The following is a 26,621-nucleotide window of genomic DNA, read 5'->3' on the forward strand; positions in this document are numbered from 1 at the left end:
AGTGCCAACAGTCCTTACCCAGGGCCTTGCAGCTGCGCCGATCAGGCCGTAGCTCATAACCTGCTTCACACCAGCACTGGAAAGCCCCTTCACTGTTTGTGCAGCCCTGGCTGCAGTACCCCTCCTCAGCACACTCATTCACATCTGCAAACACCGGGAAGGGTCAGGAAGCCTGCCTCTGCCGTCTGCCCACTCCAATTCACTCCTACGCTAAGTAGTTGTTTTCCTGGTCATATCTCCATATCCCCACCTACTGCCTCAGCCTGATGGGAAACTTGTGGCAAGTGGTTTAGGGCTTTGATGTCATGTAGACCTGGGTTCACATCCTACCTCTGCTGTTTCCTAGCTGTGTTGCCTTGGGTAAGTTACACTCTCTGCCCTTCAGTTTCACCTGAAACGGAAGAAACGATCCCCACCCCCCGGGTCAGTGCAGTGATGAGATGACATCACCGTGATCTGATGTGCCACACAGCTGCCTACATGTTGCTCCCACTCAGCATCCTGACTGTCACCCAGGGCAGGCCTCCGCTCACCCTGGCATGTTCTCCCATCCTCTGTGAGCCGGTAGCCCGTGTGGCAGGTACACTGCACTGCCCCTCGCACCATCTGGCACTTCTGGGCACAGCCACCGTTGTTAACACTGCAGTTCTCCTCACCCGTCCGGGGCCCTGTGCCAGCCAAGCCAGAATTGGGAATTGAGCCCAGAATCCACCCCCGTCCGGCCAACTTGGCATTCCACCTGGACCACGAAGAACAGCTCCCAAAACTGCAAGAGTCCCAAGGGAGGCCTCCATTTGAAGCCTATGGGTGGGGTTAAGCCACAAACCATGGCCCAGGCCCACACACTAGAGACACTCACGGCAGCTCTGCTGTGGGCTTTCGTCGCTGTCGTCACCGCAGTCATTGAGCCCGTTGCACAGCTTCCTCTGTCCGATACAACGCCCATTCCAACACAGGAACTGATCCGAGGCACACTGGGGGCTTCCTAGACAGAGAGGGAGGAGGGACGGGAGAGTCAGGTCACAGGAGGGTAGGACTTGAGTCCACAAGGAACAGGAGGCTGTCATTTTCTAGGGTGAACTGGAGTCAGATGAGAGTCAAGGTGGGAGGGTTGGGGTCCAAGGCAGGAAACAGCTCAGACAAGGCTGGTTGAGAGTCCGAGATTCCACAGTGGATGAGTGATTGGGACAGAGTGAAAGAGTGTTCCTTTATACTCAGAACCACGTTTAGCGGGTTGAATGCATAGACACAGGGACTGCCATTCCTTCCTGCAGAGGGAAAACAGACAAGGCTGGAGAGTGAAAGTGAGAATCTGAGCAGCTGCTAAGACTCACGGCCCTGACTTTGTGTTCAAGAACACGGACACAGTCAACAATCTGCCTGGATTGTATGTGTTTGTAGTGCATGCATGTGACTCTATATGGTATGCATGCCCATATATATGCAGGCAGAGGCCAGAGGATATATGATAACTTTCACCATCGTTCATTCTCTGTCTTATGGTCTCGAGACAAGGTTTCCCAGTGAATCAGCAGCTGGTCATATTAGCTAGGCTGGCTGGCTAGTGATTCTCTGGACTCTGACTTTCTCTGTCTCCCAGTGCTGGTGTTACAGGCGTTCACAGCCATGCCCAATTTCTTAACTTGGGTACTAGGGATTTGAACTTGGGTCCCTGTGCTTGCACAACAAGTGCTTTTACTCACTGAGCTACCCCCTCTGCTCCTGTACCTGGACTTGATCCTGCTCACTGGGAAGGGCAGGGGAAGTCCAGGCCATTGAAGAAGGAATGAAACATCATTTCTGGCCAGCAGAGACAGCAATAGCAATGTCCCCTCTTCTCTGCCTCCCACTCCCAACGTTAGGACAGGGGCCTGGGACACCCCAGGGAGACTCCACCTGTGTTCTCACAGTTTTCTTCGTCACTGTTGTCTGCACAGTCATCCTCCCCATCACAGCGCCAGGACAGACGGACACAGCGGCCTGACCGACAGCGAAACTGCTCAGCTGTGCACATGGAGGTGGCTAGAGAAGCAAAGGCCTAATGAAAGGCTGGCCCCATCGCAGCCCGCAACTACGTGCTGCCACCCAAAGCACACAGGCCGCTCTTCTTGACAGTGGTGTCACCTGCTGGGAAACTGCATGATGTTTCTATAAATCTACAGACTACAAGGGGACAGACAGCCCTTGAAGATATTGCCTCTGTTGAGTGTACACTCTACACAGCTGCAGAGCCGTTTATTATGGCTTCATGTTCTATGGGCCCAAACCCCCTCCTTAGCTCCCCACTGCCTTTGACGCCACCCCAACTCACTGCAGTTGCGTTCATCAGACTGGTCGTCACAGTCGGCATCCCCATCACAGCGCCAGCCTGCGTTGATGCAGAGGCCACTGTCACACATGAATTCCCCAGAGCGGCAGGGCTGGTGGGAAGCTGGGAAACAAAGGTGGGCAGAGGGCCTCGTGGTAGAGCAGAAAGTCCCGTCTCTCCCCCCCCCAACACTCCAGTTCTGTCCCAGAGACCTACTCCCCTCAGTGCCTGGGGCACCTGTGCCCTGCAGGCAGGCAGCTGCCCCTCCTCCCGCTAGCCAGAGCACTCACAGCAGTCAGACTCGTCCGACCAGTCTCCACAGTCATCGTCGCCATCACAGTGGTATATGTCCAGGATGCAGCGGCCATAGGCGCACTGGAACTCCTCCAGGTTGCAAGGAGGAGAGGGCACTGCTGAGGCTGGAAGGGAGAGCAGCCCTCAGGCCCTAGTGACTGGGGACAGGGTCCTGACTCTTCACAGGGACATCTGTGATGGTCCTACAGATGTCCACATGCTGGTGGACCAGAAAGTCAACCCTCCATAACTGCTGCTATGCTAGCTCGGGGCTTATGTATCTTCCCAGGCTGGCCTCAAACAAAGAGAACCTTGAAACCTTGATCCTTCTGCCTCCACCTCCTGCCTGCTAGGATTATACACACGTGTATACCACTATGCCCATCCAGTTTATACAGTGCTGAGGACAGAACCCAGGGCTTCGTGCATGCTAAGCAAGCACATATATGAGTCACACCCTCAACTCCGAGCATCAGTCCTTTAGAGCACAAACTTCCTGACCTGCTCACTGCGCACAACCAACCCAGTCAACCGTCATCCGGGAGACAGAGCCCTTAGTCACCGTCCCGGCCCAGCAGCATCAGGTGTAGGAGCACTCACGGCAGCTCTCTTCATCCGAGCCATCTTTGCAGTCCGTGTCACCATCGCAGTACCAATGCTCAGCAATGCAGCTCCCATCACTGCAGCGGAATTCCTTGTCTGAGCACTTGCGCATGTCTAGGGATGCAATGAGACAGGAGTCCCACAGAATCTACTTTGGTGGCAAGGGGAGGTCCATGTCCCCGATGGCATAGACTGCTCTGCCCTCCTGCCTTCCTTCAGCTGCACAAATCCCTGGAACTTCAGGTGAGGTAGCATGGGCTCCTCCCATAGCCACTCCCACTTCGGTCTCCCACCACTCACCACACTGCTCATCACTGTTGTCCCCACAGTCATTGTCACCATCACAGTGCCACAGACTCCGGATGCAGTAGCCGTTCTGGCAGGGGAACTCGTCCTCCTCACACTCCCGGGGGGCTGTGGGCACAGAGGAATCAGGCTGCTGTGGACAGAAAGCACAGTGCCTGCAAGCCCCTCAATAAAGCCTTCTGGGGCAGTCAACAGTCCCAGTGCTGCCCCCAGACGCCCAAAGAGGTGACCAAGAGAGGAGGGAGAAGGACAGAACAAAAGCTGAAGACCCAAGGACTCAGGGGCCAGGGACATACTTCTGACAGGAAATCCTTTCCCAACAGAGCCCATAGAATTCTCCTGGCCCCTTCCAACACTCACGACAGTCCTGCTCGTCAGAGTCATCTTCACAGTCATTGTCCCCATCACACACCCAGGAGCGGCGGATGCACTTGCCATTGTCACAGTGGAAGTCCAGAGGTGAGCAGGTGGGCAGCACTGGGTTCAAGAGAACGCAAACGTGGGTCAGGTGGGCAGGTGGGACCAGGATGCACTGTCCTGCCCCTGCCCCTGCCCCAAGAAACTGCAGCTAGGAAGAGGGAGAGGCAGAGGGAATGGGAGAGCAACAGAGGCCTCTACTCTAAGACGGCGAAGAGAGAAAAGCAGGGCTGTGGTTCTAGCTTGGTTGGCAGAGTGTGGCCTAACATGCATGGAGCCCTGGGTTTGATCACCAGTACCTCATGAAGCTAGGGTGGAGGTGAACACGTGTAATTCCAACACTTGGGAGGTAGAGGCAGAGGATCAGAAGCTCAAGGTCACCCTCCACCCTCCACTACAGATCAACTGTGAGGTTAGCCTGAACTACATGAGACCTTGCCTAAAAGACTCCAGGAGGGACACTTTCCCCCTGCTTTCCTCTTATTAAAGGATGACTGACACTTCCGGGTTCCACTTCTAGAAGTCATTAGTACCGTGAGGACCAAGTCGTCTGCCCTACCTGAGGAGTATTTGACCATACAAGGGGGTAATTGCACTCAGCTCACAGAGGGCTTTTGAGATAAAGTGCTACATGAAAGGGAAGCTTTTATTACTGTCACAATTAGCTGAGCTGTTTAGGGTTAATGAGGTCCAGGTTGTAGCTTCATTCCCATTAGACTAATTAGTCGCCATCAGACATAGATGCTATGGGCCAGACACGTACCTCTAAAGCCAGACAACTGGCTTAATAGTGAGATTTATATATATCCAAAACAGGACACCCTGGCCCACTGTCTGTCTGTGACTATGCAGGAGGGAAGGCAAACTGAAATAGAATACAAGGCTTTCTTCCCCCAGTGTGGGGAGAGGGTTGAATCTAGAACCTCACACGTGCAGGGCATGTAGCTCCACTACTGGCCCACAGCCTCAGCCAGTCTTTTATGTGAGTGTGGTTCATAGACACTTACTAAGGCAGATAGATGCATGTGTGCCAACATCAGGGGGCTTCTTCAATAGCTCTCTACCTTATTTTTAGAGTTTATTATCATTGTGGTAAGAGGGCTTAGAAGCCACAGTGCTCGTGGAGAGATCAGAGAATAATTTTCTAGAGTTGGCTTTTTTCTGTCCACCGTGTGAATCTTGGGAACCAAACCAAGTCATCAGGCTTGGTGGAAAGCACCCTTACCTGCTAGGCAGTCTCACCACTCCCCCCAAATAGAAGACTTCTTACAAAGCCTATCTTGTTTAATAATTGTGACTATATAGAATACTAAAATAAGAAACAAGAAAATAATCTGCATCTATGTATACCACATAAAAATTTAAAGACTGTCTGTGGTTTCAAGGGTATTTTCTTTTACACCTTTTTCAACTTTTCTTTTTTTTCTTTTTTGGTTTTTTTGAGACAGGGTTTCTGTGTATAGCCCTGGCTGTCCTGGAACTAACTTTGTAGACCAGGCTGACCTTAAATTCAGAGATCTGCCTGCGTCTGCCTCCTGAGTACTAGGATCAAAGGCATGCACCACAATGCCTGGCCCTTTATCAGTTTTTCAAAATGTGTTTTGCTGGGATTATAGGCATGAATCATCAATAGAAATATGAGCAGTTAAAGGTGTGCATGTGAAGGAGCCAGGTCTCTCTCCACCTCTACAGCCCTGGGAGGCTACTTACTACACCCATCCTCATCGCTGTGATCCCCGCAGTCATTGTCTCCGTCACACTGCCACTGGGCGGGGATGCAGGTACACTCGCCGAGAGCACTCACTGCACATGTGAAGTGGCTTCGACCACAAGCACACTCTGGGCTGCTGGCTAGGCCTGGGCAGAGAGAGGAAGCAGAGGGCGTCAACTCCTGTCCTCCCTCATCCAGGGGCTTTGTCACTCAGAGTCACAGGGACAATGCAAGCAAGATGTGAGGACAATGTAATTGTGCTTTACTTCCTCTGCCAGGACAGACATGGTTCCAAAAATACCTTGAGACTTTGGGTTCATAGTCAGCCCAGTTCTTTACACATCTCTGAAGGCCAGGAGACAAAGTCACCATGGGGTGCTGTGCTTAGACGGGGAGCAAAGGACAGAAGGATCTACTAAGAGCTCTACATGCTTTCTTCCAAAACCCGTTTGAGGAATGGACACATCTGCTCCCATCTTGAACCCCAAGCACTGAGGGCAAGTGATAAGAACATCAGAACACTGGAGCCTCTTCATGGGGAGGTAAGAAGTTTGGGAGCCCTAGTCTCAGATTTTGCTTTTGAGGAGGGTGACAAGATCAAGCCACCTCAGGACAGAGTAGCTGACCCAGTCAGTGCCTTCCAGGTCTGTGAGACAGACCACAGCCTGGAGGAAGGCCGTTGGACACAGCACCTCCCCCAACCTCCGCAGCATGCAGCTGGGCTTCCCTATTGAGCATCAAACTATCTGCCTGGCCAAGTCCCATGACTGGCTGCTGTGCCCCCTCCCCAGAGTACCCAGCAGGATGCCCTGGGATGGCGTGTGAATGGCTCAGCTGGAACAAAGGGTTCTTCCAGGGTCACTCTCCCTCCTCAGACTATTCATCTAACCCGCTGGGCTGCTGCAGCTGAAAGGAGGGGCTGCCTTGTTGCTCATCCCTTCTCTAGCTCTCTTCTGTCCCTCCCATTAGCTGGGTCCTGCCTTCAGGCTGGCCTGGGACAGGGAAGGAGTCAGCTTTACATTGCCACTCTTGTCCCCTTACTGGGTCAGCTCTCCAAAGGTGTGAGGTTAAGGCAGAGCTTCCTAGTGTGCAATGGATGGATGAACATATGGATGGCCAATCAGTCTTTGACATGTATGAGCCTCTAGAGCTATAGGCAAAATGAATATTTCTGGAGTGAGGGACCACACACTCCTACCAGGTTATCAACTGAGGCCTGGCCTTCCTTTGACTGTCTACTGTAAGGAGCTAACTATCCCAGGAAAATCCTGCAGAAGACAAGTAGAGTCCTTTTAGGAGGGCTAACAGCTTTGCATATCTCATGGGCAGGCCTCACTAGAGCCCAACACCCCTTTCTACAAATGCAGACCAGAGGGTTCTTCCCCTGAGAAACTCAGAAGATCCAATTGCCCAGGGCTCTAACCTGCTCCTTTCCATTCCTAGAAAACTGAGGAGTAAGGGCATTGCTCACCAAGACCTTAGGAATACTTGCTCAGCACAGTCTAAACACTCCTTTAGGGAACCCTGGCTAGACTCAGCAGCATGGAATATCCCATGCAAGGATATCCCTGACACACAACTCCCCTTCATGGAAAAGCTGCAGGGAGAACATAAGGCTTAATTAGTAGGTTTCAATAGTAGTAGAGAAGTAGATTTGTCCTTCAGTAGACTAGTGGTCCTCCAGGTAGCTGGTGAGAAGAAGCCAGGGATGCAGTTAAGTATCCCAACAGTGCACAGGATGCTCCCTGCCCCCATTAACTGGCCCACAAGTTGAGAGAGGTAGAGAAATATTGTTAGTGTCGTACAGCAAGCAGCAGAGATAGACCTGGAGTGAGGTCCAGACAGGAGAGATAGGAAGAAGGACCTATGGAGGGACACAAAGGAAAAAAGATTTGGAGCAAACCGACCCTGGATTCCACCAATCGAGTACATGACATTGTGTAATTTGTCCCCTACCCCCCCCCCCCCCCCGGACACACTAAGCCACATCCCAGATCTCTTTTCACTTTTTATTTTGATACAAGGTTCAGGGTTTCATTAAGTTGCCGGCTTGGAATTTACTCTGTAGGTCAGGTAGGCCTTAAACTTGAAAGCCTTTTGCTTTGGCATCCCAGGTAGCTGGGATCAACAGGCTGAACTGCCAGGCTTCATTTAGTGTATTAATATGTTACAGAAGAATAAAATAAAAGCCAGATTTAGACATAAAAATAAATGTGGAATAAATGAATTTTAAGCTATGGCACACTGAAAATGATCATTAAGTAGACATGGAGAGATTGGAGGTATGCAGATGGGGTCACATTTTCCCAGAAGGCCTTGATTTGGGAATTGTTGAATACCAGGAATGGAAGAACAAGATGAGCAGTTTCCTGGAAATCATACAAGGGAGACAAATACAGAGGCATGAAAAGATGACTCAGCAGTCAAAAACACTGGCTACCCTTCTAGAAGTCTGGGTTCAATTCCTAGCACATGGCTCACAGCCATCTATGGCCCCAGTTCCAGGGAATCGATGCTCCTCATGACCTTGGGCACTAAATACAGGGTGCACAGACATACCTGCAGGCAAAATATTCATACATATAAAATGAAAATAAATATTTTTAAAAAGAGAGAATATGAAAGCAAATAAGAGCCATCAACCTTATCCCCAGCCCCCACACTTGGCTAAGTGATAGCACAGGTTCTGATGTCCTGGTGCAGACAGCAAGAACATGGTCTTCCATCAGTCAGCCATAAGATAGCTAAAGACAGCACAACTGCCTGTGCGTCAGAGAAATGGCTCAACTCAGCCCCCCCTACCCCTGCACTGTTGACTTGGACATTCATACAGGAAGCAGACACATTATATTCCAAAAGACAGACTTCTGGACACCACTGCCCCAGAAATTCTGCCTTTTCAATCAAGTCTTGGCCATGATCATAAAGGGCAGCTTTTAACCCTTAAGAATGGAGAGCAAAGAAAGGAAACAAATGGTTGGAGGTGGAAACTGCAGTTCTGCTGGCTCCCAGGGCCTTAGGCAATAGCCCTTCCGTCACCTGCACTCTGCCCCAGGTGTTCATGACCTTTCAAAAAGCCAGTATTCTTGGGATCTGTGTTAAAGATCTTGATCTTCTTCTTCTTCTTCTTCTTCTTCTTCTTCTTCTTCTTCTTCTTCTTCTTCTTCTTCTTCTTCTTCTTCTTCTTCTTCTTCTTCTTCTTCTTCTTCTTCTTCTCCTTCTCCTTCTCCTTCTCCTCCTCCTCCTCCTCCTCTTCCTCCTCCTCCCCCTCTGCCTCCTCCTCCTCCTCCCCCTCTGCCTCCTCCCCCTCTGCCTCCTCCTCCTCCTCCTCCCCCTCTGCTTCCTCCTCCTCCTCCCCCTCTGCCTCCTCCTCCTCCTCCTCCCCCTCTGCCTCCTCCTCCTCCTCCCCCTCTGCCTCCTCCTCTTCTTCTTTTCCTTCTCCTCCTCCTCCTTCTTCTGTGTCTTACTATGTAGCTCTGATTGACTTGGAACTTTTTGTGTAGACCAGACTGGCTCCAAACTCAGAGATCGGCCTGTCTCTTCCTCACAGATGCTGGTATTAAAGGAATAAACCTCCACATCTGGCTTAGAGAATTTTTTTTGTGAGGTTAACCAAAATCTCACCATTTACATCTCAGCCCCCTCAACCTAGCTATCTTAGCCATTTCCCAGTGCTTTCTTTGGAAAGGGAAAGGCAACCACACACCGTCCAGTCAGAGCTCTGTAACATCGTAGACAACAGAGATCCCACGTTTTTGAGAAGTTAGTTAATCAAAAGTCTGTTTGCTCATCCATAAACTAGGGGTGAAAGCAATTCTATACCAAGAAGTTTGGAAATGGTTCTCTCCTGCCTCTACTTCCCAAATTCTGGGATTACAGGTGTGGGATTACTATATGTAGTGTATGAGGTACTGAGGATTGAACATGCTTTGTGCACGCTCGCGAGCAGTCTACCAGCTGAACTGCATCCCCAGCCCCTCATGCCTCCTTTTCTTTGGAGGGACAGAGATGAGCCCAAGGCTTCCGACAAGCTGAATCCACACCTACGGCTGAGTCACACCTCTTAGGCTACTCATTCTGTACGATGCCAAAGCCTTTTTCTGTTCACTGGCAGGAAGATGAGGCTACAAACCTTATTTAATGAGAAAGTCTATAACTACATCCAGACTGAGGGGCAACTCGACTGATTTCAGCTTCTGAGGCGGCACACTTCTGGGGACATTCTCGTTGCAAACAAAACAGAAAACGTTGAAAGGCATGGCAATGAAGAGCCACATGGAAATGAACCCAACAAGCCCCATCTACCCAGAGTCTGGAAAGAACTCTATAGACCAGCGTTAGGAGAGAACAGTTTGCCTAGCAAACATCAATAGTGGTAGCAGTAATTATCATCATCATCATCATCATCATCATCATCATCATCATCATCATCACAGGGCTAAGCAGTTGGCAGTAGGTAGGTCAAGAAGTAAGCTTTTGCCGGGCGGCGGTGGCGCACGCCTTTAATCCCAGCACTCGGGAGGCAGAGGCAGGCGGATCTCTGTGAGTTCGAGACCAGCCTGGTCTACAAGAGCTAGTTCCAGGACAGGCTCCAAAGCTACAGAGAAACCCTGTCTCGAAAAAACCAAAAAAAAAAAAAAAAAAAAAAAAAAAAAAAAGTAAGCTTTTCTAATGCTGTCCTACCTGGACATATTTGACCCAGGCTGAGCTGGAAGTCCCTGTGTGTCCCTTTGTGTTGCTCACTTACTAGACCTAAGTCTCTGGGTTGTTGAGATTGTGTGCCAGACAGCTCTAACCATACTCACAGTGCATGTTCAGCGCTGGATGCACTGGATGATCACTGCAAGTTTGTGAAACGAATGAGCAGTGCACGCTTGAGTCTTGTGAGAGCCGGAGTCAAAGCGGGAGTCAATCCTCTATCTAACCAGTACTCAGGAAAATTTGATGTTTCTCTTTCCTCAGGCAGCTTCCTGGTTCTAGCAAGGTGAAGCTCTCTTCCTCACCGTATTCTCAGACTGTGAAACTGACTCATTTCTGTCTTATGGCCAGCCTTACTTGGCCAATTCCTTGAAGATCCTCTCAAAAGGGACACACTAGATACATGATCACGGGTTTCAGAAAGTTCAGGCATCTTCTTTCCTTTTTCCTTCCTTCCCTCCCTACTTCCCTTCTTTCCTTCTTCCTTCTTTCCTCTATCTCTCTTTCTCCTTTTTTTCTACTTTAAAAAGTAGAAAATAAATTCTTTTTTAAAATATTTATTTAGGGGGCTGGAGAGATGGCTCAGAGGTTAAGAGCATTGTCTGCTCTTCCAAAGGTCCTGAGTTCAATTCCCAGCAACCACATGGTGGCTCACAACCATCTGTAATGGGGTCTGGTACCCTCTTCTGGCCTGCAGGCATATACACAGACAGAATATTGTATACATAATAAATAAATACTTAAAAAAATTATTTATTGGGGCTGGAAAGAAGGCTCAGCAGTTAAGAGCACTAGTTGCTTTTCCAAAGGACCTGGATCAATTCCCAGCACCCACATGGCAGCTCACAACTGTCTATAACTCCATCTCCAGGGACTCTGACACCCCCACACAGACATTCATGAAGACAAAAAAAAAAAAAAAACCCAATACACATGAAATGAAAATAAATAAATAAATCCAAGCTCAAAAAAGACTCAAGCACAAAAAAAAAATTTATTTATTTATTTATTTTGTGCGCATGTATGTGTGTGTGTGTGTGTCTGTGTGTTTCTGTGTATGTGTGTGCGCGCGCACATGCATCCTGCTTGTACACTGAGGAGGACAAAAGAGGGCACTGACTCTTCTGGAACTAGAGTTACTAACAGTTGTGAGCTGCCATATGGGTGCTGGGAATCGAACCTAGGTCTTCTGCAAAAACAGTTAATGCTCTTAATCTCTGAGTCATGTCTCCAGCCCCAGAAAATACATTTTTAATAATCAGCACCCAAAGTCCTGAGGCAGAAATATACAATGTTAAGAGCATGGAAACAATACTTCCCAGAGTACAAATCCTGTTCCTTCTGGTTCCTGAGCAGTTCATTTATATCTTAGGTTTCCATCAGGAAAAACAACAAAAGAACTCCTACCACATATACATGTTTTAAAAAAAATACTCAATTTCTGAGAGGAACTTGGCATAACGCCTTCTACATACTATGTTTTGTCTTTAAGATAGGGTCTTGAACTCATGATCCCCCTGCCTCAGTCTTCCAAATGCTAGGGTTATAGGTGTACACCAGAACACTCTGGTATGACCTGACAGATCTGTAAGCTGAGGGATATAGGTCAGTGGTAGAGTGAATACCTAGTATACTCAAGGCCCTGGGTTTAATCCCTGCACAAATAAATAATCAAAACAAGCCAGATGCAGTGGCATGCACTTGTAACCACAGCTACTCAGGAAACAGAGAGCAAGATCCCATGAGTCCAGGGTGCCGGGGCCAGTCTGGACAATATAGAGAGATCCTGCCTCCTAAAATTAAACGTAAGGGAGGATGTCAAGCACTAGTCTGGCTCCCAGCACTCACATAAAAGCCTGCTACGTGGTTATGCATTTTAAGTGCTAAGAGGACACAGTAAGTTTGAGACCAAGGATACACGTGGTGGAAGGAGAGAGCCAACTTCAAGTTGTCTTCTAGCTTCCACACACAATGCTCTGGTGTACACACACACACACACACACACACACAAAATGCTCTGGTGTACACACATACATACACACAATGCTCTGGTGTACACACATACACACACAATGCTCTGGTGTACACACACACAATGCTCTGGTGTACATACACACAATGCTCTGGTGTATACACATACACACAGATGATTGGTGTACACACACACAATGCTCTGGTGTACATACACAATGCTTTTGTGTACACACACAATGCTTTTGTGTACACACACACAATGCTCTGGTATACACACACAATGCTTTGGTGTACACACACACACAAGATGCTCTAGTGTACACATACACACAGTGCTCTAGTGTACACACACAATGCTCTGGTGTACACACACAATGCTCTGGTACACACACACACACACACAATGCTCTGTTTTTTAAAAAAATTCAAAAAGGTGTAAATTTTCCAACCTGGATCTTTCAGGACAACTGAGATTTAAAATATTCTGTTCTGGGGGCTGGAGTGGTGCGGTGTTTAAGAGCACTGGCTGTTCTTCCAGAGGACCAGTGCTGCATTCTCAGCTCCCGCAAGGTGGTTAACAACCTCCGTAACTTCAGTTCTAGGGAATCTGATACCTACTTCTGACCTCCTCAGATACCTGTAATCATGTGGTCCACAGACCAATCAATACACATCAAGCTAATTTTCAAATTAGTTCAAATCCTGATGCAGTTACTCAGTGGCTATGTGACAGCAAACCACTCTAAGCCTCAGTTTCCCATCTATAAAACATGTTGGTGTTCGGCTGGAACCTCCAGCTCAGTCCTGCTTGATTCAGAAAGCCCCATTCCTCTCTCTCCAATCCCGGCCCTCTCAGAGAATCTCCAACAAAGGCACCAAAAAGCCCAGTTCTACATTCTTGGTGACTGCAGCAGCTCCTCCCCTGAAGTTGCCAGTAGCCCAAGAGGGCGCTGAAAGCCATCAACTTTTGATCATACTTGCGCACAAACCCAGCTGTGGATAGCACATCTCACCCTTCACTACAGGCTGTATAAACTCCCTGCTTTAGTTCAGCCACGTGGCTACCCCTTCCCAAGCTCTGGGGCTGGCGGGGCACACCCGGAAGTTGCTTTGCTCAAATATATCTGTTCTTTTGCTTTTTCAATTGGACTTGATCTGCCTTATTGCATGGGCAGAGGAACTGTTCTGGGGAAGCATCACCCCAACCCCTGGCATCCATATACCCAAAGAGTCTGGAATGTTCTGCTGGAAGTTCCACCCTAAGCCCCCTCCCCCATCTCTCTCCAAACCATTCCCACAGGGTATTTAAACTGCCCCCCCAGAGAACAGACAGGCGATCTTCTGGTCTTCCTTTCCCATCTCCTCTCTGGGCAGCTGAAAAACTAACCAAGAGAGTTGTATCCATTAAACCTGAACTTTTTCTAAATCAGTTTGATTTGATCTGATTTGGATACTGTGTCAGCAGAGAGGCTTATTGGGGTGCTGAAACTTTTCAGAAACCTATTATCGGATTACAGAAAACCTACTAGTTTATAGCAACGCCTCCCTCCTAAGAACATCAGCAGCACAGCAAAATGCTCAGAACGAACCACCTAGAGAACATTTGTATTTCTTAGACCACGTGCCCCAGTTTGTAGCACAAAAAGAGTCAGTAGAGAAAAGTAGAAGCTCCCTTTTAAAAAGAACCGTCTAAAACAGTGGTTCTCAACTTGGGGGTCTCAACTTCTTGGGGAACTCAAATAACCCTTTCCCAGGGGTTGTCTAAGACCCTTGGAAGTACCAGATATTTACATTACAGTTCATAACAGTAGCAAAATTACAGTTATGAATAAGCAACTAAAATAATTCTATGGTTGGGGTTGAGGAACTGTACTAAGGGTTGCAGCTTCAGGAAGGTTGAGAACCCCGATTTAAAGTCTTCCACTTTGCTGTTTCTCTGAACCTCAAGGAGAAACTTCCTGCTTAAACTACCTGGAATGGGAAACCAGAAGGAAGAGAGCCTCTTCCCTCCCTATTTTGGCTAAGCCTGGCATCTCCATTTGTTTCTAAAATGCTGCAGTCAAACCAACAGATTTCTCTTATCTTCACCATGTCCACAAGATGGTAGCAGCTGCGTTCCACAGGCTGGGGCCATGGGAAGGGAACATACATCACCCCCCACCGCGGCTCCCCCACCCCAGGCCCTGCCCTCTGCAGGTCTGACAGGAAGTGGAGGCACTGAGCTGTGATCCCTGGAGACACTGACAACCTCAGAAGGTGCTTTACTCCACGTGCTAATCAGGTGTCTCTCTTAATACCTTATTTTATACCTGTCTGGCCTTACACCCAGAAATTGGGAGATGATCCCTTCCAGTTCCCCCAAAAGGCACTGCCTGAGCCTGGAGCTCCCTGACTGCAGAAAATCTCCGGTGATAAATTGTGTAGCAGCACCTTTGTGTGGCTGCCTATCAGCCAGACGGGAGGTTTGCCCCCAGTCTTTTGTTTCCAGCTTGGCTGGAAGCTCTGATCCTTAGCTCTGAACAGAGGTGAGGGGGAGCTCCCATAAGCCAAGTCAGGGCTTGCCATGAGTCCTAGCCAGACTTTCTCCAGCTGGGGCTTAGGAAGTACCCCTCCCTCCTCACTCTCACCTGAATGGTGAGGAGCAGGTGTCAGAAATAGTTGAGAGACCATCAGCTCAATCACAGGACCCAAATGGGTGCCTATGTGCACTGAAAGAATGAAGTCTGCACGGATGGGCGGAAGAGGTGCCCAAGGGCACCTGGGATCTTTGCTTCTTGCTAAATAAAAGGCACAACAGACACTACAAGTCCAGGAAGCTAAGTGAATCAGCTTTTCTTGCCGGTTGCTCTGGGTTACAACTTTCTGCAGTCCCAGAAACATCACAACCCCGGCACCAACTTTAAAGGAAGAAACAAAGAGACAACAGGGATCAAACTTTGTGGTGAAGAAGCTGAAGGTTGGGGATGAGTCTGGGCTGTAGACCCACCTCAGTTTCTTACACACTGACAGGACTCCTGACTGAAGACTGTGGCAGGGAAGAAAGCATGCTCCCAACAGCCCAGCCCCCAAACTGGGGTAATGACTACCTCTAAGAGCTCTGGGGCCTGACTCCTTCCTCAGGCCAGTACGAGGGATTCTAAACTGTTCCAACTACAAGAGACCTTGGGCAACCCCTCTCACCCTGGGTGAGAAGTTGTAGGGCTTACTTCTGACCCCTTCAACTGGGATGTTCCCAAAGGAGTTCCTCTCTCTCAAGAGCAGGATCCCAGTAATAAAGCTCTTTTCTGGAAGTGAGGAAGGAGAGAATGACACTTTGGTTTCACTAGGTTTTCAAGAAGGAAAAAGAAAGAACAAGTTGTTTCATAGAGAAAAAAAAAGAGGGCGGTTGGGGGAAACCAACTGAAATGAATGAAGGACCAAATCTCCTTTATCTATGAGATGCTGCAATGTAACTTATCTGGCTCCCACATTCCAAATCCCAGAACCATCTCTGATCCGTTTAAGTCATCTTACTAAGAAACAGTTGACATTTATCTAGGCCTAGAGCTACATAGCAGTTGTCAGGCTCCAGGCTGGATAATTGGAACATTCTATTATCTCTTAATTTTTACAGCATGAAATTTTCACGGGTGAAACTTTATCATTACTGCCGTCTCCCACTGTAACTTCATTTGCGGATAAGAGCCCCCAAAGCTCAAGAAGAGCCAGTGTTTTTGCCAGGTGTGAAACCTGTCTGCCTGTGCTTTCTCAAATGCTGAGGGAGGTATGTCGTGATAGAGTTTGACGGGCATGTTCGCTGAATGGACGACCAGATGCCTACATGGAATGCTCAGCCCGAGCAGTGCTCCTAGGGACACGGAGATGAGCCTGACCACACTAGCTCTGGGCTTCAGGAAGGCAACAAGTGTAGGTAGTCGTCAGTGCTATTTTTAGAGCCAAACTCAGATTCTGCCAACTAAACCTCAGCACCTAGTCTTTCTTGGGCTAAGGAAAGAAAGACATTCACTGTTGGAGAGAAGATGGCCACCAGGATACAGCCTGGAACTCACATGTCCCATGTCCAGGCATCCGTGACAAAACACAGCTGCACTATAGCAAAGGATGTAGAGATGGTGGGTAGCAGCAGGCCAACAGACCCAGCTGACCAAAGACACAGAACTTGCCTATAAATTTGAGGTATGTCCAGTAATAAGACAAGAAACATTTTTAGTCTCTGAAATTATTCTGTTCTCATTCAAGATCACCCCCAGCCCCATACTGGTTATCTCTTTAAAAAGCAGCAGCATCCTATCGTCCTTCATCTCAGGAAAGACTAGCAGTTAGTCTGTAGAAAGCTTACGCAAAGAGCTGCAAAGAATCCTGTCCTCTGTGACCTCCTGCATTCTTTGCTGGTCCAGAGGATGAGCATGCCCAACGTGCTTATGTCAGACATGGCCTGACTTAGTTCCCTTGCACCTGTTATTCTTAATACCAGGTGCCAGTTGCAAAGATGTCATCTGATATTCAACAGGGGACAGGAGAGGAAATCCAGAATCAGTGACAAGCCAAGCATCTTGCACAAGTCTAAGAGATCAAGGGCAAGGTCACTCAAGTACCATGACAACCATGGTCATGACAACAACCACATGGAAATAAGACAGTCTCAAGCTAGATTATTCAGAACTCATCCTCAGAAACTTTTTTGAAATCTACCTAAGCACTCCTGGGCAGAACTGCCAGGGTTCACTTACCGAGAAAAGACTTCCAAGGTGGTTTGCACACTCCAGTCATAATTCACAGTATGAAAATACCCGTGGCTTTTACTAACCATTAAGTTTCCTTCCAAAAATCTTAAAATTTAAAAACTAGAGCATTTGCTGTTGTTAGCTTTAGTTTTTGAGACAGAGTCTCAGGAAGCCCCGAGCTAGCCTTGAACTCACAAGGTGGCTGAGGATGACCTTGAACTGCTAATTCTCTTGCTTCTTCCACCTACCACGTATAGGCTTTTTGTCCTATGAGAAAAGGGTCTTGTTCCGTAGTCTGGGATGACCTCAAACTATGTAGCCCAGACTGGCCTCACCCTTGCTTCAATCCTCTTGCCTCGGTCTCCCAGTTGCTAGCATTAGAGATAAGCCACCATGCCTAGTTTTTCCTCCTTTTTATTTTTATGTGTGTAGGTAGGGTTTTGCCTTGCATATATGTATATGCACCACATGTGTGAAGTACTCAAAGAGGCCAGAAGAGGGTGTCAGATTCCCTGGAACTGGAGTTACAGTGTGAGCTGCCAAGTAGGTGGTGGGGATGAAACCCTGCTCCTCCAGAAGACCGGCTAGTGCTCCTAACCACTGAGCCTTCATCCACATCCTTCTAAATTTTTAAGAACGAATTGTGGATCGTGATCTATGCCAATACCAAATAGAGAGGCTCTAGAAACCCCCCACCCCCAAGGACTAATAGAATATAAATAAGCATTTTGGTCAGGTGTTGAATTCACTTCTAGCTGAGGTTGTCTACTTGAGCTTTTCAGAAGCACCTCTTTAGAGGGCCTAGGATTATGGCTACGGATCCTAGTGGGATTTGGGGATAGGGGTGGGATGACGGTTGCAGACTCGTGAATCTGTTTTCTATGGGTCTCCAAGTCCTGCTCAGTGTTAGGCCCTGCAAAGTGCCATTTTTTCTACCTCTGCCTACTCCGTGTGTACAGGAAGTCTCCCAACTTACAAGTTTCTATTAAATTTTTTCCTTTAAAAATGAACCTAAACAAGCCACCAAGAACCCTTTAATGCTTTTTCTGGAAAGCTTTAAGAATCTGCGATTCTCTGCCCCTGTTCTCACCCCCCATCCTCCATGCAGATGTAAAGTTCGCAGTTGTGACAGCGGCTCCGGAGTGAATTCCTCTTGGCCAGACTCAGTCCGGAACCTCCCAGCTCCCCCTTCCCTGGGGCAGAAGGCGACAATCTCCTCTTTGGCTTTGTTGGTATCCGTTTTAGCCCCCACGCTACCCCCCTTTTCCTAGTGCCTAGCTATTTCCCCTTGATCTTTTTCAAAACTTCCTCCAGGGGGCCGGGAGGAAAGTTCCATCCCCTTCCCTTGCAGCCCAAAGGGGGAAACCCCCCAAAAGCATAGCTGTCCCTTTAAGGGGCCCATGTGGTGGGAAGAACAGTTACATTCCTACCCCAGTAGGGCTGCTGTCCCAACACGCCGAAGAGGCTACAAATAACCTTCGAGGAGAGAGTCCGGGAGGGGGAGAGCGAGCCGTGAAGAGGAACGCGGGTCGGCCAGGCTACCACTCCTCAGAGAGAAAAGACTCCGTCGGCGCTAGACACCAAATGGAAAAAGCCATTGAAAACCCACGCGTAGTTTAAATAACAGACACCAAAACTCTGTTTTGGATTCGGGAGCTAAAACAATCTTTAAAACAAGTGCCCAGACAGCTCCACACCCTGCCAGGCAAGTTCCGAAATCTGCACTTTCCACACGAGCTCCTCCAAGTGAAAGAAAGAACCCGGGCACCGCCAGGGTCTGCAGACCGCTCTTACTGAACCCCACCCCCTCGTCCAGTAGCCGAGAGAATCGGAAAAACTGGATCTCCCCCACGTGGAAAAGACGGCGGGTGAATATGATTGTAGTTCCAAGATCGATCTTTGATCTTTGGGCACAAACTCAGAGGCAGCTGCTAAATCACAGGGTGCACCCTATGTTCCCAAGTGGCTGCAGAGAGGCAGATTCCACTGGAGTCCTAAGTAGACACAACAGTTGCGTCCGGGCACAGAACACGTTATTAATAAAGAGCAGATGAGGCAGCAGTGCCGCTGCCATTCGCCCAACTCCCCCGAGGCCAAGGCCCCATTGCATGGGCCAGGAAGCTGCCTTTGGAAGTTCCCTAAGAACGCGCCCCCCCACCCCGCCCTCTACCCAGGCCAGGACGGATCTGCCGGAGCCTTCCAGTAGTTTCTTCCCAAATTTCCTCCCCAACCTCTTTTCCATTGCTGTTCCCCACCCCTCCCTTGGGAAGGATCCGGGGCAGGAAGCTGATTGGCCGCAGCTAGGAGAGGGAACCCAAAACTCCACTTAGGGGAGATGCTGCAAGCAAATATGACCAAAGACCCTAGGAGATAACCTGGTATCCGAGGAACCGCTCCCCAAGTCCATGAATCCTGGATGCTCAAATAACTCAGATTCTGCTGGGCCCCTCTCTGCAATCCACCCGGGATCCCACAGATCCTCGAAGGAGGACTATTTACAATTTATGGGTTTAGCGACCATCCTCCCCGCCTCCCTTTCTTTGCACACATTCATTCGCACGCACCAGGGACACGGAAACCCTGCCTTAACCTGAAAGGGAACCAACACCTAGCTCTTTAAAGAGCAACGAAGGAAGCCGAGCTAGCGTCTCGGATCGTATGCCACTCGGCCCAGACCACAGCGGGGACGAGTCCCTCCACCACTGTCCCCTCTCGTGCTTGAAGAGCTGCCGGAGCTCCTCAAACTTGCTTTCCTCCGCGTGCTCTGCCAGGATCACTGCTTGAAGTGAGCTCGAGTTTGGGATCTCAGGCCCCAGCCTGCGCCGTTCCGCTCCCGGGCGGCGAGTCCTGCAGGGCCAGACTCAGGGACAAACTTTCCCGGTGGCCCGGTCGGCGCGGGCGCTGCGACGCAGCTTACCGTGTGCGCAGAGCAGGGCGCCAAGCAGCAGCGCGCCCCACCACTGCCTCATGGTGCTGCGGCCGCCGCCGGAGCTCCCTGCCGGCCCGGAGGTCCCGCGGGCTCCAACCGGACGCCGGGGCTGAGAGAATCAGCTGAGGGTCCCCCCGGGGTGGAAAATGTCCCGGGTCCAGCGCGGCCGGCTCGCCCTGCAAGTCGCCCACCCGGCCGCTGCCTTCTCCAGTGCTGCCGAAGCCGAAGCCGCCCCGCCAGGGGACCCGGAGGGGGTGTCCCGAGCCCGACCGCCCCGCCCCCCGCGCCTCTGCCCCCGCCACCACCGCCGCGCCTGGTCCCGCCCCCGACTCAGGCCCCGCCCCTTCCCGCCTTCTGCCCTCGCCCCCCGGTTCCTGGACCCCACCCGCTAGTGTCTCCTTCACTAGCCCTGGCTCCTACTCAAGCCGCCCCAACATTCCTAGCCTTCCGGAGAGAGCCCCTTATCTGTCCCCATTACTGCTACTCAAATGTCCCAGCTTAAAAAGAAAATTATTCTAGTGGCAACTCTCTGCCCGAGTTCATTCTAGTTCTACACCAGGGAGGAGCACCCGTGCTGACCCAAGTCGCCTGGGCTTGACCCCGGCCCCCTACCAGCCCAAACTCCAGACTTTATTGTAATGTCTCAAAATATGCAATGCTTGTGAGTGCTTAATACTCTCGACCTTTATTGACACAAAACAACGGCATCAGGGGCCCTGCCCTGCTAGGTCTTAACTAGTGTTCTCACTGTCAAAATTCCTTTTCTGAAGTTTTTCTTCTTGCACCCCAGCCCCTCCCCTGGTCTGGGCAGTGTTGTTCTAGGGCTAAATAATTCGGCGACCTCCCCCTTTCATTTACTCGTTTCCTGAGGTGAGGTTGTCTGGGTCCTGTCGCCCCAGTTCAGACGTCCAGATTTGGCCCAGACAGACTCAGTTCCTCTTCACTGTCTGTAAATCAGCGGTTGTTAGCCTCTTCACCATCTTTGACTTTCTGATCCTGGCCAGGAAGGGGTGGGGGTGGGGTAAGGAAATAAATCCGTGCTAGGAGTTGCACTCCCGCAAGACCCCCCCGCCTTCCTTCAGCTTCCGTTTGGAGAGCCTTCCAGCAATATGAAACGTTTGGATTACTAGATAAATTTGTAAACTATTCCAGACGTTATCACTGTGGTCTATCCCTCTCCCCCATGTAGACGAGTAGTTAGTTATTCGCTAATTTTGCCGCCTCTCATATTCCCAAGTTGTTTTGTTGCTTTGTGCCTACACCCCCAACTTTCTTAGGGCCTGAGATATCACTTTTTCCCCAAATTGATAAGCCAGCATCATCTGATTTTCAATTATCTTAGTCTGGATTTAGCTGAGAGGGAAGTAATTTGGTATAGTGCAAAGTGGATATTAGGCATTTTCTCCAAATGAATAGGTTGACATTTCATTCTTGCTTGTTTTCCATTTTCCAAGGCTTTCACTTTAAATTGCTGTCTTTGACCAAAGCTAACATAAAGCATACTTAGTGAAAGCTACAATAACAGAAAAATGTGATATTAACTCTTTCTTAGTCTGTACTTTATGCTGTGTCTCACACCACCCACCCCTGAAATTTTTGCCTAGATGCAATTTAGTTGAATTTAGCATCACCATGGTAACTAACGTCTAGATAATTTTGGCTGTGTAATTCTTCTTGGAGACTGAAGATGGCAGTAGAATCAGATAAGGTTTATGTGGTTTGGCGCTTGGGAAAGACATGAATCTGTCCCGCTTACTGTCATCAGTCATTTTAGCCCAATGTGAAAGGAGAGAAAAGTGAAGAGCGAGGGTGATTCCTCATCCTGCCCCTACCTTCCTAAGTTCGTGGTTGGTCTCAGGATTTCAATACATGCTGCTTAGGAAGACTCACTGTTTAAACATGATGAGAAAGACCTTGTGATTTTGGAGATGATACTTTGTTCCAAATGGCAACTAGGGACATGTGGGATAATGAATACATTTGTCCCAAAAGAATCCAGAACAGACGGTCCCCATACTTTTAATGTCAGGAGATTAAGAACTTATAAACTGTTTCCACCCTGGATACAAAGGATAGGTTCCTTTCTGTTTTTTTTTCTGTTGTTTTTCTGGGATTGGTGAGGGAGTGGGGGACTGGCTGTCTCACTCACTGAGAGAGACTGCATTTTCAAGGAGCATCCCAAGTCCTGCAGCATGCTTGAGCACAGCACCAGCGCACAGCACCATCCCTGGCCGCCATGAGTCACTGGGACTATCAATGGGTAAAAACTAACTTCATGCAGTTCCTGCTTGGGTCACCCCCTAGAGTGAGTTAAGTCTTAGCTGTCAGAAACTGTTCTTATGCCAGGGGCAGTAAGCCGTATTTATTTTTACCAGGCCTCTCAGACTTTCTTGTTTGGAGTGAGAGACCCTGAAAAGCATGCCAGAATGGGCTGTTTGTCTCCCTTTTATTGTCCTGTGGGACATGCACATAGAACATTTGTAGGGAACTGCCAATTCCCGAGGGGTCTCAGAGGCACTGGTTTCCTCAGAAACGCCACCCCCTTTCCTCATCCTTCTAGGACAACCCAGCGAGCTGAATTTCTAAGACCACAATATTGCTTTGCATCCCACCATCACTAGTGACCTTTTCAAGGGAAATGCAGGGGGTAACACAGAAACAAGCCAGAAATGGGCACAGTTTTGATCCAGTTGTGGTGGTAGAATTCTTGTAACCCAGGCATCATTCAGCAATTTAATTTCCAAGTACAATTCCTCTAAAAGTGATAAAGACCTGGTACTTCGCATTTTAAGACATTTGATCGGGACAGACTTTGCAGGCTTGGGGTAGTATCTGCTGGCATTTTTAAAGTGGGCACCACTGATATATGTGGGTTATGTGAAGCCAAGTTGCTGGAGAGCATCCTATAATAAACAGGACACTCCCCAACAAGAACGAATTACCAGTCCAACTAGTAAGTAATGCTGAGCTTGAGAAACTACTTTATTTCATTTTTTAAAAAATGTCTGAAAACCAGTCAGTGGTGGCACATGCCTTTAATCCCAGAACTTGGGAGGCAGAAGCAGGCAGATCTCTGTGAGTTTGAGGTCAGCCTGGTCTACAAGAGCTAGTTCCAGGGCAGGCTCCAAAACTACAGAGAAACCCTGTCTCGAAAAACAAAAACAAACAAACAAAAAATATCTGATGGTGTTTTGTCTTTGAGGATGTCAGATCCTCTGGAACTGCAGTTATAGATAGTTGTGAGCTGCCATGTGGGTGCTGGAAATTGAACCTGGGTTCTCTGGAAAGGCAGCCAGTGCTCTTAACCACTGAGTCATCTCTCCAGCCCAGAGAAACTACTTTTAAAAATTGAGAATAGCAGTGTTCAAATGAGCCCCTTCATCTTTGCGAGCTCACTAACTTGTTAAAAGCAATCCAAATAGAGGGGGAAAGTCCTTAAAAATTCTCCAAGGGCACTGGCTTATGCTTGTAATTTCAGCACTTGGGAAGCTGATCCAAGAGGGCTGAAGTAAACTCATGGCTGATCTGTGTTCCATAGTGAATTCCTAGGCCAGCCTGGATTACAGTATAAAATCCTGTCTCAAAAAAAAAAAGCAGAAAGATACAAAAAGGAAAAAAAAAAAAGAGCTCTTGACTCAAAACACAAGCAAACAAAACAATAACAATAACAACAAAAAAGAACAGAAAGATAAAGAAAAAATAATTACAAGAAAAAGCAAGAAAGACACAATTAAAAGATTTAAGAGCCTGGTCCTATAACTATGTACCATAAGCCCGTTTCTAGTAGTCATTCATTTAGTAATCTATTAAAGGTCATTTATGCCAGGTACTGTGCAAACAGTTGTGTACAAATATATTGGGATTTCTGGAATTTGTAATTTAACGGCCCCAAAGGGCTGAACATTTGCAATAAAAGAATGATCTTGTAAATGAATTTAAAGTTAGATAATAAAGGGATGAAAGGAAAATGTGGGGCTCTGTGACAGGGGAGACCTCCTTAGACTGGAAGTTTAAGGAAGGCTGGGGCTCTGTGACAGGGGAGGCCTCCTTAGACTGGAAGTTTAAGGAAGGCCTGTTAGCAGTGTTGACACTTCAGAGTTATCAGACAGTCTGAGTGCGTAGCTCAGTGGTAGAGCACTTGCCTCCCCCATAAGGGACACTGGGTTGGATCACAACAACAAAGAGAAAAAGGAAAAAAGAAAAATCATCAGACTAAGAGTAGCTGGGATGGTCTACCAGGGCAGAGGGAACAGTGTATGCAAAGGCCTTGAACCAGGGACGAACTCATAGCCTTTATGAGAGAGTTATAAATGGCTCAGTGGTTAAGAACACTGGCTGTTCTTCTAAAGGGCTTAGGTTCAGTTCCTAGCACCTGCACCGCAGTCACAGCCATCTACAACTTCTAGGGGACCCAATGCCCTCTCTGGCCTCTGTGTACCCTGGGCATACACATGATGCACAGACATACATGCAGGCAAAAACACTATATACATAAAATAAAAATACCGTCTGAAAAAATTTGAAAAGCATCATAAACAGTAATGACTAAGATTTTATCAGGGTTGGGCGAGGTGTTGGTTAGTATTTTATCAATTTGACACAAACTGGAGTCATATGGGAAGAAGAAACCTCTTTTTTTTTTTTTAACCTAATGATTGAAGAGGAGGGCTCAGCCTCTATGGGCAGTGCCACCCTGGACAGGTGGTTCTGAGTTATATGAGAAAGCAGACTGAATTAGCCAGTGTTCTATTCTTCCGTGCTCTCTGCTTCAGCATCTGCCTCCAGTTCCTGCTTTGGCTTCCCTCAACGACTGACTGTAACCTGAAAGCCAAACAAACTTTTTTGTCCCCAAAAAGGTTTTGGCTAGAGTTTTATTTCAGCAATAGAAAGTAAACTAGACAGAGGCACCTACTACAGTCTGGGAGCTTTGGACTTTTCAGAGGACAGTATTTCTGCAATCCCCCACCTGTTTGTTAGTTTGTTTGGGGGGTACTGGGGTCTCATGTAGCCCCTGCTAGTTGAATTCATCATGGACCCAAAGATGACTTTAAACTCCTAACCCTCCTGCTTCTACCTCCCAGGAGTGCTGGGATTGCAGGCGTGTGCCACCATGTCCAATTTCAACTTCTGCGCTTTCTGGCACTGTCTCCAGTGCCCACATTCTTTCCCCCTAGCTCAGCAGTGAAACTTGAGCCAGGACCTGGGGCATATGGCTGATTTTATGCCCTGGCCTAACTTGGGGCACACCCTGAAAGGTGGGGCTTTGCAGAACATTTTTATCTCCTGCGAGCTTGATATTCACACACCTGACACAGATAAACAGGGCCTTTGCAGAAAACAGCTTGCTTTCACTGCGGCAGCAAAGATAAATGGAGAGTGGTGTGTAACCAGACCAAAAGCAAGCACTTGTTTAATAGCAAATACAAATCAAATCCCTGTAAACAGTCTTTGTTTTCACGTGTGGTCTTTTAGAATTTATGCTCTGTGAAGCAGCCATAGTGATTTCTTTAAAAGGATCACCCTAATCATGCCATGTCCTAAGATCCTTGCTCTTCATGTGCTCTTGATGCTCTTCACGAGCCCAGCTGTGCCTGCCTTAGCTCACTCCCCCACTCATTCTGTTCTGGCCTCAGTGCCTTTCCTTCAGCTCTGAAGCAGGCCATCATTGTTGTCTTAGAAACTTTGAGTGTGCTGTGTCTTCCACTCCAGATGCTGTGTCCTCTTGCTGGTCTCACTTCGGCATCACAGCCTCAGAGATGCCCTGTGTTGCCACTGTCCTGTTCTCAACTCGCACACCACCCTTACCCTGCCCGGTTCTTCTGCAGCACCTACCATCTTTTGAAATAAGGCTCATTTGTTGTTTCGTGCTTATTGTTTCCTTCCAAGGCACTGAATACTAAGCTTCAGTGATGTGGGATCTTATTTATTTTATTCTCTAATACCTTAAAACTGTGCCTGCCACATACTCCTCGACACTTCTTTCTGGTTAAATGAATGAAAACCGGATGGTCTGCCAAGTATGGGAAAAGACAGAGATGAGTAGGATAGGGCTCCTAACTTTAGCGATGGAGAGGCAGACTTGGTGGAAGTATGTGCACAAGGCTAGGAAAAGAGAGAAGGCAATCCTTGAGCACAAGGTAGCTGGACAGTTGAAGAGGGGCTGTCTGCTGGGGAAAGGAGGGAGCTGACGGTAAAAGAGATGTAATCCAGATGGGAGAGATGGCATAACAAAGCCATAGTGAATCCAAAGTGGCTGTCAAGTACAAAGAATGATCGATAGTCTTTTGTAGCTAGGAAAACCAAAGCTGAGATCTTAATCAGCTACTGCTAAAAATTGTTCCTGAATTAAATATCCACTACATATTTTTACTTGTTTGTTTAATGAACATTTAGAAAGTTCTTGCAAAATATAAAGTGAAAGTCTTCTTTTTTTTTTAATTTAAAGTGTGTGTTGGTGCTTTGCCTGCATGAATGTCTGTGTGGCACTTCCATGCAGTGTGGAGGAGATGGGAAGACAGGGCCAGATTTCTGGAACTGGAGTTACAGATGGTTGTGAGCAGCCATTTGGGTCCTCCGGAAGATCACCCCTTGCTCTTAATCCCTAGCATCTCTCCGGCTCCAAATTCTTATTTTTGAAATTTATTTTCAAACACACAC

The 26,621-nt window shown here is 48.3% G+C and overlaps 1 protein-coding gene across 1 annotated transcript in view; it reads right to left on the reverse strand.

Annotated features, from left to right (window-relative positions):
- Lrp4 (LDL receptor related protein 4) overlaps positions 1–20,220 on the reverse strand; it is a 53,634-nt gene extending 33,414 nt beyond the window's left edge. Inside the window, 11 exon segments of the mRNA XM_038330146.1 lie at positions 19–144; positions 534–668; positions 860–985; positions 1,897–2,022; positions 2,312–2,431; positions 2,599–2,727; positions 3,203–3,319; positions 3,506–3,619; positions 3,872–3,988; positions 5,639–5,785; positions 19,953–20,220. Coding sequence (XP_038186074.1) covers positions 19–144; positions 534–668; positions 860–985; positions 1,897–2,022; positions 2,312–2,431; positions 2,599–2,727; positions 3,203–3,319; positions 3,506–3,619; positions 3,872–3,988; positions 5,639–5,785; positions 19,953–20,004 — 1,309 coding nt within the window. The 5' untranslated portion in view covers positions 20,005–20,220.
- Positions 20,221–26,621: the final 6,401 nt, after the last annotated feature.

This window comes from Arvicola amphibius, chromosome 5 (genome assembly GCF_903992535.2).
Source record: "Arvicola amphibius chromosome 5, mArvAmp1.2, whole genome shotgun sequence".
In the NCBI taxonomy this organism is placed as follows: domain Eukaryota; kingdom Metazoa; phylum Chordata; class Mammalia; order Rodentia; family Cricetidae; genus Arvicola; species Arvicola amphibius.